At 41.6% G+C, this 15,999-nt stretch overlaps 1 protein-coding gene across 1 annotated transcript; it reads right to left on the reverse strand.

Moving 5' to 3' along the window:
- Nucleotides 1-381: 381 nt before the first annotated feature.
- On the reverse strand, nt 382-15,961 carry aimp1a (aminoacyl tRNA synthetase complex interacting multifunctional protein 1a). The gene is made up of 7 exons (XM_036516793.1): nt 15,871-15,961; nt 11,600-11,733; nt 10,714-10,827; nt 7,995-8,159; nt 5,012-5,223; nt 2,767-2,935; nt 382-651 (listed from the first exon to the last, which is right to left on the reverse strand). Coding segments are annotated over exons 1-7 (963 nt in total). The 5' UTR covers nt 15,873-15,961; the 3' UTR covers nt 382-484.
- Between the last annotated feature and the right edge of the window lie 38 nt (nt 15,962-15,999).

Genomic DNA, 15,999 nt, shown 5'->3' on the forward strand with positions numbered 1-15,999 from the left:
CTGACACGTCTGAATGCAATTTGTGTCTTTTGAGAGGGTAAAATAAAGCACTAGACAATGGGACAGTAAGCCAAGCATGTGTCATGACTGTGAGTTATGACGTACTATCCAACAATTGTTTTGGGACACTAAATACAATCCTTTACAGCTCTAACACAATACTTTTACAAATAACAGTTTAACTGACAAGTTAAACTGCTTAAGGTGTGTTCATGGCATGTTCATGACAAGTTAAAATGGTGAAGGCATGTTCATGGAACAGGCACTGATAGCAGTCTGACTTATCTTGGCAAAAACACCATAATATTCATTCTCAACCAAAAAAAAAAAAAGAAAAAAAAACAGAAAAATTTCTGAACAGAAAAAGCCTCAAGCAAATTATTGTAATTTGCAAAATCTTTATTAAGGATCCGGTACATTCCTTCATCATCACTGACGAGGTCACATTTGAACTTGTTTGTTTTGCAAGGTGTGGCCGGCTCAATTATTTGATCCCGCTATTACTCATGGTCTGGGCCTTGCAGATCCCCTTCCCAGCAACCTCGAAAGCCGCCCCCTTGTAGGTGGCTACGCACTGGTCATTGGTGCGCAGGTCAGGCTGGACCTGTTCCCAAACTTTCTTCTTGGGGTTCAGCTCTTTGTCCGGCTCACCTACACACAGAGAGATTCCAGTAATAACGGATTTGAGTCATGGCACATGGTCTTAGCTGGAAACATCCTGTTGAGAGTGCTCGCCACCTCTGCCCGGTTTAACGCTATGGTTGTGTATGGAACAGATGGAAACGAGAACGGGAAATTCCCCCCCAACACATGTTGCGCGTGGGCCACCAAAAAACGGGCTCCCATGCATGAGAAGTCTTTAAAAAAAAAAAAAAAAACGGTCTTTGGCAGAGGAATCTCTCATAAAACAAACAGCTCGAGGAAGAATCACAAGCCGAACACTGCGGAGATGAAAGTGGGGGTGATGTCACAGTAACGTTCTCTGACGGACACTCCCAAATCAGGCTCCACAGGAAACTCCACACTTGTTATTGTTCTCAAGCAACCATGCACTCCCAATCTTTTTGTTCTGCTAATCCCACCATATTTTAGAGCCTCAAAGACTTGGAGCTTAATCACTATCACATTTATGTTCACTTCACATTAACATTTGAAAGACATGCGGTTTAGCATTTGCAGTTTTGGAATTGCCACAATATCATGGCAATTTGGCAAATGTACATACACAAGACCATTGTTTGAAAGGGAAAAAACACTACAAAACCCTGCAGTCAGCACTGTCTATATGGACACACCCATGGACATTTTTCTGTGATTTCTTTGATAAAGTTCTGCTCAGTTTATAGTCAAAATTCATTTAAGGGTCTGACATGTACTGAGCATGAATAATAATTTCTCACCATTTCTGCATGCGTGTTCTTAAACATTCATGAATGGCTGTGGGACACTCACATGAATGACTGCTGTGTAAGAGCTACTTCACTTCATTAGACAGTGATGAGGCAATTTAACCTGTTGCTTACATAGTTCCCATCTGTGTTTTGCTTTCTTGATTTTCACAACATGCAAAGTCAATTGAGCATATCACTGTGTCATGGACAATCAATTTATGATAGTTTCTTTTGATCTTCAGTGCAGCTTCACAAACATGCACTTCAAAGCAGAAAACACTGAGAACTCAGTTTCTGGCAAAAAGAAAAGACCATTTAAAATAGTGAAAGCCCACATTTCACATATCCCGATGTACGGCGAAAAGGTACATTTTTGTTAAGGCGGTTTGTTCCCAATTAATCGTCCTGTTTTACATTCTGCTAGCACATTCTACAGGTTCTATGTTGAAAAACAAATTCATTATAAATACGCTGTGTGTGAAGTACAGTTACTATCCCATGCAGAGGTTAAACTCATGATAGTAAGTAGTCACATGGGAGAATACCTGAATTCTACGACTCCTGGGACTATTCCCAATCAGCTTCCAGTGGTTTGCGTATAATGGCCTCCAAAATTATTAATACTTTTGTTCAATGAAATGGCTTTAGTACAGGAAGTATTTTAACATGAATAAATGAGAATATTCTAATAAATCCAACACAGCACAGAACAGCAGTATACGTTAGAAAAACTTGCACAATGATCAAATTTCTTAACACCCCTGTGATCAACCATTTGTGCATCCCTCATCCCACTGAGTTTGATCCCACTGTAAAAATGTTCCTTGCAACCTGCTGTAGCTTCTCTGGAGGAGCGTTTGACACCTCCTGGCTTACTTCCTCCAGATCCTTCACGTTTCTTGGTGAACTGCTTTGGATCGTTACCATGCTGGAATGTTCATTGTCAACCATTCTTAATCATTTTAGCAGAGGGAAGGCTTTTGGAGCCTACATGTCCTGATATAGATATGCCTCAGTCTTTCCCTCAGTTCTACCGAAGGCACCAGGACCAGAAGATGTCAGTCAACACCAAAGCAAAACATGCCCTCCTCCATAATTCATTGGGGCTTCTTCTCAACTCACCTCATCTGGCCATATTACATGGTCCGTCGGGCTATAAGGACATAATCTGGAAAATCTGTACGATTTTCTTTGTCCTAATTCCTGAAAAGTCATTTTCCTTGCAGCCATGATCACCAAATTTGTTCCAACACCAAATTCATGCAGCTGACGTTCAACAGCAAAGGGGTATGTCTACATTTGCACGCCGCCTCACGCGCATACAGTTTATGTGGTTGTGGAGCAGGTGAGAGACAGAGAGGAGGAGGATAGTTACCTGGGAAGCCCTGGAAGGTGACCCTGTCCCCAGGGACGGCTCCACTGGGCGGGTCCAGGATCTCCACCTTGTCTGGGGAACTGGCACACATCACCATGGCCTGGGAAACCACGCCCCTCATCTTGGCCGGCTTCAAGTTACACAGCAGCACCGCCATCCGGTTTTGCATCTATTGCGATTAAAAGAGAAACAGTGTCCCACAATACAGCTATGCATTCAATCAATATATGCCTATACCCCATCTGAGCAAAAGTGAATACCCTCAAAGTCTTAGGTAAAGTTAGGAATTAGACTTCTGACACGGATAGGTTCTTGTTGGAACTGTACAGGTATTGACACATTCCAAAGCAAAAGTGTTGCGTCCAATCTCAGACGTATAGAAAACAGAACGCTCAAGATTTTGCAGTGCATAAAGTCCCCACCCATTCATCCCCTGTTAAAAACACATGTGGAAGAAATATCCACATTGCATGTGCCAGTGGGAGCACATTCAATGGAGACTTCCATTAATTAAAGAATAATGAGTTTATTACAGGAAGAAAAGGTCAAATGATGCCATCTGTATGCTAGGCAGAGAATGGCTCACACCCATCAATGATGGATTCAATGTGCCCGAGGTGACTGGTGTTCCTGGTATTCCAGGGGGGTATGCTGGCAAGACTTCTGGGGAGTTCTGAGTGGGAACATCTATAATCTTTAACAGGGGACTTATACAAGAGACCATCCAGGAAGCAGATCATTCTAACATACCATTCACAGACATCTAGAAATATAATCTCACATTAAGGAAAAAAAAAAATATATATAAATGCTATACTCCAAATTAAGATGAATGGTAAAAGGGCCATGCCAGGCCCAAAGCTGTTCAACAGTTTGTTTTATTTTCATAATAAATGAGGATTCTGATCCGTCACATTGATAGCCTTGGGCCCTCTAGCTTGTTCTCTCTGATCTTCTGTTGATGTTGTGTTGGTCATCCAAGATTTTCGACCTTGAAAAACAGCACACAGCGGTTTTACCATGAAGGGTTTGAAGACTCTGCCCTGAAGATTGTGATTGTCAAAACTAAGAGATCAAGAGAATGCCTTTGTGCTGTTGGTATGCTGGAGGCTGGCTTGTGACTGGTGCTAATGGCTGGAGGTCTAACAACCAGCACATGTGACCTGCGCTCATCACAAAAGAGTCGTCTGCATTGTTAGCTGTTCCGTATTAGGTGTTGCTGACACCATCTCATTCCGCTGCAGCGATGGCCGGTACCAGCCAATACAGTGACTGTGAATTGCAGTGGCAGACAATTCATTTTGCACCTGGTTTTCATCTACTGAACATGAGAAGCAAACTCTTCACCATGGAGCAATGGGGTCCTATAGGCCCCTGCTCAGACAGAACAAACTGCCTTTTTCTTATTGCACAGCTTAAGCTAATAACAACCGTTAGCAAATCAATCCTGGGGTCAATCTCAGGAACCTACACTCAAATAATGGACAAAGAAGTTGGGCCCAACTTCTGTGCTAGAAGAAATCAAAGGATAAGCTTTAAACTACATTGCTAAACCAACCACATACCTACAGCTGCTTAATTTAAATCCTTTAAAAAATATGCTCTCAGAATCTAAATGGTTGAGCTGCTTTTCATAAAATAAGTTAATCACTACCGCCGGTAGCTACAATGTTTTATAATTGAGAATACTATAATGAGCGTGTCTCAGAACCATATGGTTTATAATATGCTTTGTTTTATAAATCAAGATACTCATCTTTCATTTCTCTGCATTTGAGCTTAATGAGCACATGAAAAGGTCAAAGTGATTTCCACCATATGTCTGATCCATAACCCCCACCACCAGTAACAAACTGCACAAGGGAAGGAGAGGCCTGAAACATTAAAGGATTTGTGTGTCAAATTCAGAATGCTAATGATGGGCGCGCTTGGTCCGCAGATCTTCTCATTGGAACGGAAAGCTTTCACAGCCTTTCCATAACACACATTTTACAAATTCAGTACTGATGCCCTTTGCCGAAGCCTCCACATCTTTCTGACTTGCTGCAATGATAATGAAGCTCATTAAATCATCTTATGAGCTGACTGCTGGGAGGTCTCATCTCACATCAATCCTGAAGGAGCGAGAAAAACAACGCGTATATGATCATTGCATATATGGATACTGCACATGCATGCATGTCAGAGGGGCACACACAGACACACACAACCTGAGCACACTGCCTGCTACACATCTGAACAGTACCTGGTCCAGGGGCACGTGCTTGACTAATCCGCTGACCACCGTCCTGGGCACGGCCTCTCCCACGTCCACCTGCTCCACGTACAGGGAGTCGGCGTCGGGGTGCTTCTCGGCCGTGACGATCCTGCCCACGCGCATGTCCAGGCGGGACACGTCCACCCGGGCCTCCTCCTCTGCCCCCACGGCCTGCTTCTTGTCCTTCTCCTTCTTGTCGCCTGCGTTACCCAGAAGGCCTCCGTTATTCTCCGCTTTAACGCACCATTACGGCCCCTTTCAGTATAAAGCACGGTTCATAAACCAGGGCTGCACATTACTGGAGTTCACCGCAGATTTGCAGGGCTGGTGTGGCGTGTAATGGCTACAGTCTGTCTACGAGTCTACCGGTAGTTAATTTTCAATGGCATTAATGTAGGTCCTTATGGCTGTTTTGGCGTTTCGATACAGCTCCCTTAGGTCTTATTCAAACGCATTTTTATGGGCGTTTGGAAACTACGCTTAGCAGCCACATCTGCCTCGTCCAACTTTTAAAATTTGAAAACAAATCTGAGAGGGAAAAAAAAAAAAAAAAACTCCATGTGATTTTCCAATCTCCAAAGGCATTCAACAGCAATGTGACCATAGGGGATTCTGAAAAGCTGAAAATGGAATATCAATATTGATAACAGTTTTGCAACTGCTTGCAAGTCCAATGACTATTTTCTATATAATTGGAGCACATTTAACATGGGGCACATTTTCCCTTCTTAAGTGCCTGGATTTGTGGCCGTGGACGGTCATCTATAATTTCGTCCAAATGCAAGCCAACTGGATGACAGACATGGACATGGATAACACCAGGTATGAGAAACTGGTATCCTTTCACACACCCCTAAATCCCACCTTTCATTAACAGTGCTTGTGGGAAAAAGAACATGCCACATACACCACTTATCACCAGCAGTTTGACATCTGGAACACAGAGACGCTAAACACAGTTTTTAATAAGAAAAAAAAAGCACGTCTTTATACAATATCTGAAAAACACATTTGTGAGATGATTTGTGACATCTATGGTGAGGACAGAGCACATTTAATAAGATGGAAAATATTAATGAATTTGCATTTAAAAACAAGTCAAATTAAAAGACAATTTCATCATTCAACTGAACTTGCTGAGAACCACCTCTCAGCTGGCCAAGTGCGTTATAACTGGCCTGCACATGTTCTCAATACCATTCATCTAGGATAAATGAGAACACCCTTAAGCAAAATTGCGCAAATTCTTAATTTACCACACTTTATTCGGTTCTTCTGCTGTTAGAGAGAAGTTGTACGCATCACGCCTTGAACCTTGCAGACCAACTGACACACAGTAGGAATGACCAAATATCATCTCTAACGCAGTTGCACTCCATGGTTACTTTTGTGTGTATATTTTACACACTTGTAGAAGTGTGTGTGAGTAAAGTACTATTCCAAGTACTTTACTCATACACACTTCTACAAGTGTGTAAAATATACACTCGTCTTGTATATTCTACATGTATGCCACTCAGCCGTTCAAAGACACTGCACACTGAACTGAACAATGTCAAAAGCAACACATAAAAATCAACTTCAAGCTGAAAGGAATCCCTGTAAGCACACTGTATTTTACACGCGATTTCAAAGCAATGCAAGTTTCACATCAGGTCATTCAGCTAATTCAGATGCAGCTTGAATCATGTCAAAGACTTACTGACAAACTAAAGTTTTCAAATTGAATTTCAGCTCTCTATGCATGAACTCTCTTTCTTGGCTACGATTGCTTTTTAATTAAACTTAAACCTTTATTATTTTACGATGAACTCTTTCTAGGTTTATTTTAAGATTCCCACTTTTGTGCCGTTTGAATATTAAAAAAAAACATTTTGCGATCAAATTGTTATCCTCTGAAAAATTACACATTTCTGTGTTGTTTCTGTGAGTGTTGATATACACATTGCATGTCTGGGAAACTGAATTTATTAAAATTCATGCAATGTAAGTGTGTTTCACAGATGGTAGATAGACAGAGTGCGCCAGAATGACAGCTGGCTCATTTCACCAGTCTTTTACCATGGATAGGCCTTCTAGCAAAGACTTCAATCTGCCGTTTCTTTTCAGGCAAACTGAAAAGTGCATGTTCCCTCTTCTACTTTCAGTCTTCGAGTCCCAAACCATTACTCACTTTCTCTATTAACGCTTTCCTATATGTTCAATTACCTAGCTTCTACAACAGCAGCACTGCACACCTCTTACATCTATAAATGCATGTTTTGATATTTTTCTCCTTCTGCTTCACAAATTTTAACACAATTACAAAAAGTGCTTTTCACTGTACATATCTGTCTATTGCTGCTCTGCATGTGATGATACACTATGTTACACTTTATGCAAAGGTGAATCCAACCCATAGCTATGCACTGTAACCCCCCTGAAACTGTTCTCGTTCCCTCAGAAGTCATTTTTTCCCTTGACATCACCCCCACCCTGTGTGTTCCAGTCAATCGTACCATCCATCGCTCAGGAAAGAGACGCAGGCTGGTGTCATCACCCAATCTACCTTTGCAAAAATAGCCGGCTTAAAAACCCGAGGCCGGAATAATGATACAAAACGTATCAACTGAAAAGTCAAGGGAAAGTATCGAATGACGCGAGCCAAACACTAATGGAAAAGCTGGAATAATGACAAGCTGCCGTGTCCTTAAATGAAGGCGATTTCTCAAGAAGCTGTAAATGTATTCAACTGCGAAAACCACCACGCAGTTTAAATCCGGCTCTAATGGTGCTGAAACAGGGCATTTTCCCCTGGAATCTAAAATAAAATATGACATGTGAAAGCCTCTCAAAAGTCTTTGGCCCTTAGTTTAAGACCAGGGAGTCTCAAAAAAAAGCCACAAGGTACACTGGTACTGCAGAAGAAGGAGGGAAGCCAAAGGCCTGCTATTTCAACACAACTGCCGTCTTTGTTTTCGCGGTGCCTTACCCTTCTTTTCTGGCTTCTTCTTCTTCCCCTCGTTGTCTTTGGGGGGCGTGTCTTTGTTGGCAGCGGCAGGAGCGGCAGGGGCAGCAGGGGCGACTGGTTCTGGAGCAGCTGATTTGGGGGTGCACTGGACAGAGGGCTCTCCGGAGGGCATGGCCACCTCCCTCACTGCAGGGACAACACAGGGACATGGAGAAGGGGCAGTGAGCGCTCATCGCTTCACAACAGACACCCGTACAGATGGAAATTACCCCCGTCACAGCCCTCTGGAACCCCCTCAATGTCTTGGGCAGAACTTTGAAATGCCATGCAAATATGCCGTTCCAGCTTTTTAAATGTACAGTTGGCTTATGAACAAGATCACAGTTTGTTCTTTTTTTTTTTTTTTTTTTTTTAAAACTCCTGTATTCAATTATTCCATTTGGCAGACGCCCTGATCAAAGCTGCTTTGCACTCTGCAAAACAATTATGGTGCATTATATCACAACTAAAAAACAAATGAAAACATATAAAGATCACATCACACAACACGCTTCATATTTTTAAAAGCTGAACAGCCTTTGTAAAGGGAAAATATATAGAAACCTAAATGAAAGAAAGCGGTTATACAGCGGTAGATGTGCAGAGGAAATGAAGGGATGTGGTCCAAGGGGCAGGACAGTTAACAGTGTAAGTGAGAACAAATGTTTTTAACCTTACGGGAGTAATGGGAGATCAGTAGAGAGCCCCTCTGCAACAGAGCAGGCCAAGAGAGAGAAGCAGGAAAGGTGAGATGCTGAGCAGCAGAATTATGTATGTGAGCAGAATGGAGAGACAAAGGCAAGCGAACTGAGGGAATTACTTAATAATGGAAAGAAAAGACAAAAGCCTGGATGAGAGACCATGTAAAATATTTTATAAGGAAGGGGGTTAGAGAAGTGAGAGAGAAAGTGAGAGAAAGGACATGGAGAAATATTCTGAATATACCAGTGAGGGTAAAGAGTGATAGGCTGATGAGAGGTAGAACAGTCAACAGAGGATAAAAGAACAGGAAGGTAAGAAGATAGGTTAAGAAATTTTCAATTCAAGACGGGGGCAGTGGATCCAGGAAGAGATGCCTGACACTCAAATCCAAAAATGAGCAGGAGGATTTAAAAAGGCGAATGAGAAATTACTGTTCATCATATACATCGTTGAAAAAACCAACAGCGGAAAGAATGAGGGGACTCAGAGAGCAAAAAGGACATTTCTTTCTTTTTTAAATGGACTCTTTTTTAAATAGAACTGAGCCTTGCAGTACTTGGGGTGGAAAGAGGATTACGAGCAGATGCTTTCTCCAGAAAAGCTGGTTAGGTGATAGTGATACAAGCAAAGACAAACAAGGCCACTACCATGTATCCCAAAATAAATAAAAACATAAAAAAAGTGTGATAAAACTCTAAAATATAGAAACTTATATGTATTACTAACATCCTTTTTCATTGCTATTGCACAAGGACCAAGAATTTGGGAAAAGACGACAAAAATAACTGAAGTGACAAGAGTCTGTAACTTCTAAACACTTATTCTTTACTTCTAAGCACATAAACACATTTGAGTGCCATCATTTTAACTGAAGATGATAGCGAGAGAACATGGTCAGGTCTCTCTTGTGCGCTTAATTGGTTTCAGCAACATAATTCAGCCAAATGATACAGAACAAGATTATTTATAGACCCAATGGGAGGGAAGGCCTTGAGATGCAAACAATTTGATGAGAAAATCACATCATGTCTGCGCAAAAAGCAGAAAAGAAGGACACAGTCCTGAACTTCAAAACAATTGTGCAAATCCGCTTTGTAAACTACAGCTCAAGAGCCAACATTTTAGAACCGTGTTTTCTTTTGAAAAAGAACCCTGTCCACACAAATCCTACTTTTATCCACAATCAACCTTTGTCTTAAACACTGTTCACCTCTGAAGGGTTTCATCATGTGTACACACCCAAGAAGAAATGTGTAAAGAAGAAAAAAAAAACATTCTATATCTGAATACACTGTGCAAAAAGTAAAGAACTACACAACATATCTGAATACATTTTACAGCTTGTTAAAAAATAATACAGGAAAATTAAGCCTAAATTGCCTGTTATTGCCTGTTTGTTAACCCACAACTTTCACCACCTTTACCCTCTGGTAATCATTACTACAGTATTAATGATCAGAGGGTCTGTTTTTTCCCTGTGAGGAAATGCAAAACAGAGACAGAATATGACAGCACCACTCACGGGACAATCACATAATAAGCATTTAATTCAAATTTCCCCTTCCCACACACCTAACAGGCACACTTGCCATTTCAGCTGCATGCTTTAAAAAGCACAAATGGTTGAATTTTATGGGGCCCCGCAAATTCATTCTTTAATAGCATTTAACAACATAATAGGAAGCACAAAAAAAAACCCAGTTCCAACAGTGGTTCCAATGTTAAAATTTACATAATGAACAAAATTAACCTCAGCTGGCCACAATGGTACTTCTGTGGTAGACCATGGAGCGCCAGCTGCCCATTTACACCTAAATGTTAAAGTGTGACTGTTTCACTGGCTGTTAGTGCAGTTGAACAGTAATGCCGTTTTCTGGTTGTTCTCCAAGGCACTGTCAAGGGGAGCCAGCCTCTTGCCCGCTACTCTTTGGATGTAACAGCATGGGACATGCGCTTGCGTGACCTCATTGTGCGAGTCTGCGATGCGACTGGGACTCACCTCCTCTCCTCTTTTCCTTTTCCAGCAGCTGTTTTTTCAGTTCCTCGATGTCCCTCTTCAGCTTGGCATTTTCCACAAGGAGCTTCTTCTCCTCTCGCACTGTGGCCTGCACAACTGTGTTGGACAGGCTCCAGTCAATTCCATGGTTTCTAATAACACCACCATAGTCGGCCTGTATTCCCCTGAAAAGACCATCTCCCTTTTTCACCCTTTATAAGGGTCAGGGTTGATTACACACTGTCTCTATGGGGTGTTACATCAGTGCTTTCTGAGTTAAACTGGCAGGTGCGTTCACTGAGATCACTGAAATAAGTCATCTGAACCTGTTATCATCTTCAATTCATTTTGCATTTATAACAGAAAATGAGTCTGTGAGGAGGTTTTAAAATGTTCAATTATCAAGTAATATTTTAATGTTAAGATATGGTAAAAATACACAGAAACAGACATTGAACTTTTAATGAAAAAGTGAAAAAGAAAATGAGCCTTTTTTTAGAAAGGGAAGATCAGTCATCCTACACTTGCAAGCAAATATGCACTGCAATGCAACCGTGATTTCTGGCAAGTCTGAAAATCACAGTGAGCATCAGGTCTCATGAGCCAAGCTTTTGAGGACTGACAACAGGCAATTAAAAGTACCTACGCAACAAGGTAACATTCAAACAACTCTTACCCTGAAACTGTTTTCACAGCAATGATAAACATCAGCTAAAAACATCTTGTTCATGTGTCTCTGTATGAGCAATTATTGTTGCTTGTAAGCACCTAACACACCACATGATTGAAGGTGTTACTGTTTGCGGTATATTAAAGTCACTGCCGTTAGCCCTGTGAAGCAGCGGATTCACTGGCAGGTCTGTGCTCCCTGTCAGGGCCGGGCTCTTACTGGCTTTCTCCTTGAGCAGCTGGACCTGCTGCTTGAGGTACTCGATGATCTGGTCTGCCTCAGCGGCCCTCTGCTCCAGTCTGACCAGGGAAGGACTGTGACCCGACATCTTGATGAGGGAACGTGCCAAGAACCTGGGACACACCGCAAAAGACACAACAAAATGGCACATTAACACCCAGTGATTGACAGCAGTCTCACACACATTAACTTACATTCTGACCATGTCATCTACCTAGCCCTCCCATAAACGCTTCAGACATTTTTTTCAATACTTTTTTTTGACATGCTATGCTTACATGTTGGTATGTACATGGATTTACTCATGGATACTAGTCAAGTAAGCAACACTATTCATATTTTAAAATGGCTCCAAAAATAATTTCATACAGTACCAGTCAAAACTTTTGACACACATACTCATAGGAGGATTTTTTGTTATTTTTACTATTTTTCCAAAGTTTTGAATAATACAAAAGGAAAACTATGAAATCATGCAAATGGAATTATGCCGTGACCACAAAAGCGTTAAGCAAATCAAAACTTACATATTATATTCTTCAAAGTGGTCAAAAAAATTTTTTTGGAAGGAATACATACACAAATATAAATAGTGAAGTTGATGCCTAAGAAACAAATTTAAAGCATTTAAGCATAAGTCTTTAGAACGAAATGTCTTTGAATGCATGTGTCCCATTATCTTAATCAGCTGCGGCCAAACTTTTGACTGGTACCGTAGGTATGGAAAACATACTGTTAATCAACAATTCACAACTATTCCACAAACTGAAAGAGGAAAGAGGAAGAGAGAGCAGTGTCTTTGCACAGCTGCATAGAATCAGACATAAATGCTCTGACAAGCTCTAGGTCAAAACGGTTGAGCCAAATTCTGAACTGACACAGAAAAATAGCGATCAATAACCATAAACAAAACAAGATGTTTTGATCTTTCCTCAGATTTTTTTTTTCCCCTTTTAAACGCGGGCCCCTCCTGACATCCCATTGGATCCTCTCTCTACCCTGCCCACCAAGACTGATGTTTTCACTCGTCCCTTTTTCTCAAAGGTATCAGACGACAGGCCTGTCCCACTCAACCCAGAACCAGCTGGCTCCCAGCTCTCTGCCCATGAGTGACTTGGACATGTTGAGCTTGGCAAATCCCCCCCCCCCCCCCCCCCCCCGAACAGAGGAAGAAAAGGATTTTTTTTTTTTTTTTTTACAAGGTTGAGGAAAGTGGCAGGAAATGACTGACACGTCGCAGGGGGATGGTACTGGAAAACTGGCTCTCGATTAAACCCCCCCCCAAGTTCAGATGAGGAAATTAGAAACATGACAATGCTGGAGTTGATAATACTGCCGATCAAAAGCCCCCCCATTTCTGAATCTCTACATGAATTATAAGGGGCCGGCGGCGGAAGCGTTTACGAGCGCAGGGCAGCGCTGTTTCCATTTAGATGGAGGGAGGGCAGCTGATGCCAGCACAATGCTGTGGGTCCCACACTCAGACACAGTGCTCCAGGGTCAACAACATGCATATATATATATACATGAGATTTGTTTGTATTGAACGTCTCAACAAAGGTAATTATGATACTATACAGCAAGAGGTCTGCCAGCTTAAATGTGGACCTTTATTCAGTTATTGTTATGCATATCCTAAAGCACAGCACATGGGAATCTGCTGTGTTTACACTTGCAAAAATACCCCTCGCAGACAGAAAAAAAAAACCCTTTTCAGAATGCAAATATGTAAGAACGGATACAACTCAAATGGATGGATTTGCAGATCAGCAATCAACTGAGAGGGAAATTAGTTCAATTTTGCATATTCGCACACACTTGATATGCTACAGTGAAAATGAATGAGCCGAGTAGACCGCGTTGTCAAATGGTGGCAGTCGCATGTGAGACCCAGAAAGCGTGCAAGTGAGATGGACAGTCAAGGACACGATGGTGCTAAACTGACAGACAGCAGCTGCTCTGAATCTTATTCCGTGTCCCCAGTGACCACAGTGCTGGCCTAAAAATAAAAGGCTTTTGGATTTTGAGCCTAACGTCCATGGAGCTACTGCCTGAAATGTAACAATCACAAGACAACCAGTTTGATCGTCTTTTTAACAACAACAACCAAAAAAAGAAATACACGCTATGTAGGCAGGCACAAGAGACCATCTCAAAATATTAGGCGTATTTATCAGAGAACTGGTGGCAGGACACATACCTGACCAGAAACAGGCACTCAGATAAATAAGCAGTCAGTCAAGCTCTGCTGAGGAGGACATGCCCTGAGAGAAAGCTGTGAAGTCCCTGGAGTCCTGAGCACTCTCTTTTATTCTAACATGGCCGGCATGCCTTTAGCCTAAGTCCACAGACACATGTGCACACAGACACATGCCTTCCACCACCACTACCCACTGCACTATTCTGACTGAGAGGAAACCTAAGAACCAATGGATATCACTTTCCCCACTGCCTATGCATGTATATAAGTAAACACTATAACAAAATCAGACCGTGCTCTCTCTGCCATTTTTTAATTTTATCATAGACTAACAGGATAAAACATCAAATATCAAATTCCCGTGTGTTTTTAATCTAGCCCGTTATTATTAGAAGATAACGAAATACTTTACAAATCATCCACTGGGAATTTATTTGCAGGGTGTCACAATAATTTCAAAGCCACATACTGCAATATGTAGCAAAATATTTTAAATTTGTGATATTGATTTAGCTCATATTAATTGACGAATCTCACGAAACACATTGTCCTTACGTTGCCAAAACAAACTGCCTGGCCATGAAGTATTAGCACAGATTCCATACTGATAATGACCAAGAGACTCGAGGAATAAAAGGGAAATCAACAGCCTTCTCCTATAAAGACAGTGCGGAGAAGCGAAAACTCTCCTGGATGCGCTGTTCTTAACGGCAAGTTATTAAATTTGTCTCACGCTGGAGATGAGGCAAGCCAAAGACACGAGTCTGCAAACTGCGTCAGAGTTTAGGCTTTCAGAAGCATGCAAGTGTCTTCTTTCACCACCGAGTTTTACCAATTTGCGGCATCGTGTAAGCTTTCATTGGGTAGTTATTTGCCAGCCTCCACTGCTGTTGACGCCACTGGCGTCATAACCACGAAACAGGCTACAGAGTCAATACAAATGTGTTTTAGAACACAGCTGGACTGAAGGATTTGAATATTAAAGAAACACTTTCAGAAATCTAGCTTTGACCTCCCTTGACGCAAGAGAAGCTGATCATGTAGTATCATCTTTAGAATGACAACAGATTATGCTTCCTTCCAAATTAATACAACGGAAAATTATAGTTTGGCTGTTACGATGGAACCAGTAACACATGAAATATTGCTTCTTGGTGGTTTATCTTATGCCATGACGTCAATGTTTATCCAGACATAATGGCTTCCTACAAATAGTTGCTGATTTGGCTGAAAACCTGCCTTGGACAGGCTGGGTGATTTTTCATCAAAGCGCAACGAATAATTCTTTTGCAACATCTTCCACAATCCTGAGTAATCGCCCACTTAAATTCATGAGGAGAGTCGCCATTCTTGGTGATCAATACGGTCTTAATTCAGCAACAAACGCAAATTAGAAACCTTGAACCAACTTGAAGCATGACTCACTGCAATGAATGCACTGCCACATTTCGAACTGCCTGTGCTTTGACATGATTTCTCAGTGGCTGACAGTCAAACCTCAGCTCCTCAGACACCTGAAGATGATGTTAATTGGCTCCCCAACACTGATAACGTCAATTAGCTATCTGTACCAGTTTCGCTAACGTCATCTAATAGGCAAGCTGTCCAGCCACCGAATTTAAATACAAAGACATTTACGATGATGCAACGTTTATGCAATACTGGGGAAAGTATGCAGTAGAAGGTAGATTAGATTAGCTAGCTTGCAAAATGGTGGTACGTCTTACTATCAAACTACTACCATACTAGCATACTGGCATTTTCTGGCTGAGTTATCGCCGTTTTTCAACAGATCACGGCCCCAAATCTCTTAACGAAAGATCAAGCACAACTGCCATGGTAGTAAGCAAACAGAAAACAGCGATCTTTCTCTTTCTCTTTCTCTTTCTCTGGGAAAAAAGTCATCTTTCTCGAAATCTCAGTCATCGTGTGTATTAAATTGTCTTCTTAAAACAGCATTTGACAATGGAAAAATGTGCAAAACCAATGTCGACACACAAGATATCAATATAAAGTGAACAGACAATTTTTTTGCAGTTTTACTACTCACATTAAAGGGCACCAGTGCTGCCGATCAGCACGCACGTTCACAGATGTCTGTCTACGCGAAAGCCCCACATGCAAAAGTCAAACAGCTGTCCCTAAAACGCCCGAATAACAGTTTACGAGTTTAAATAAA

This window comes from Megalops cyprinoides, chromosome 22 (assembly GCF_013368585.1).
Source record: "Megalops cyprinoides isolate fMegCyp1 chromosome 22, fMegCyp1.pri, whole genome shotgun sequence".
Classification (NCBI taxonomy): Eukaryota; Metazoa; Chordata; class Actinopteri; order Elopiformes; family Megalopidae; genus Megalops; species Megalops cyprinoides.

Coding starts and splice junctions, on each gene's coding strand:
- aimp1a (XM_036516793.1), bottom strand. Junction 5,224..7,994: donor GAAGAAGCCAGAAAAGAAGG/GTAAGGCACCGC, acceptor TGGGTAACGCAG/GCGACAAGAAGGAGAAGGAC. Junction 652..2,766: donor CACCTTCCAGGGCTTCCCAG/GTAACTATCCTC, acceptor CTCTGTGTGTAG/GTGAGCCGGACAAAGAGCTG.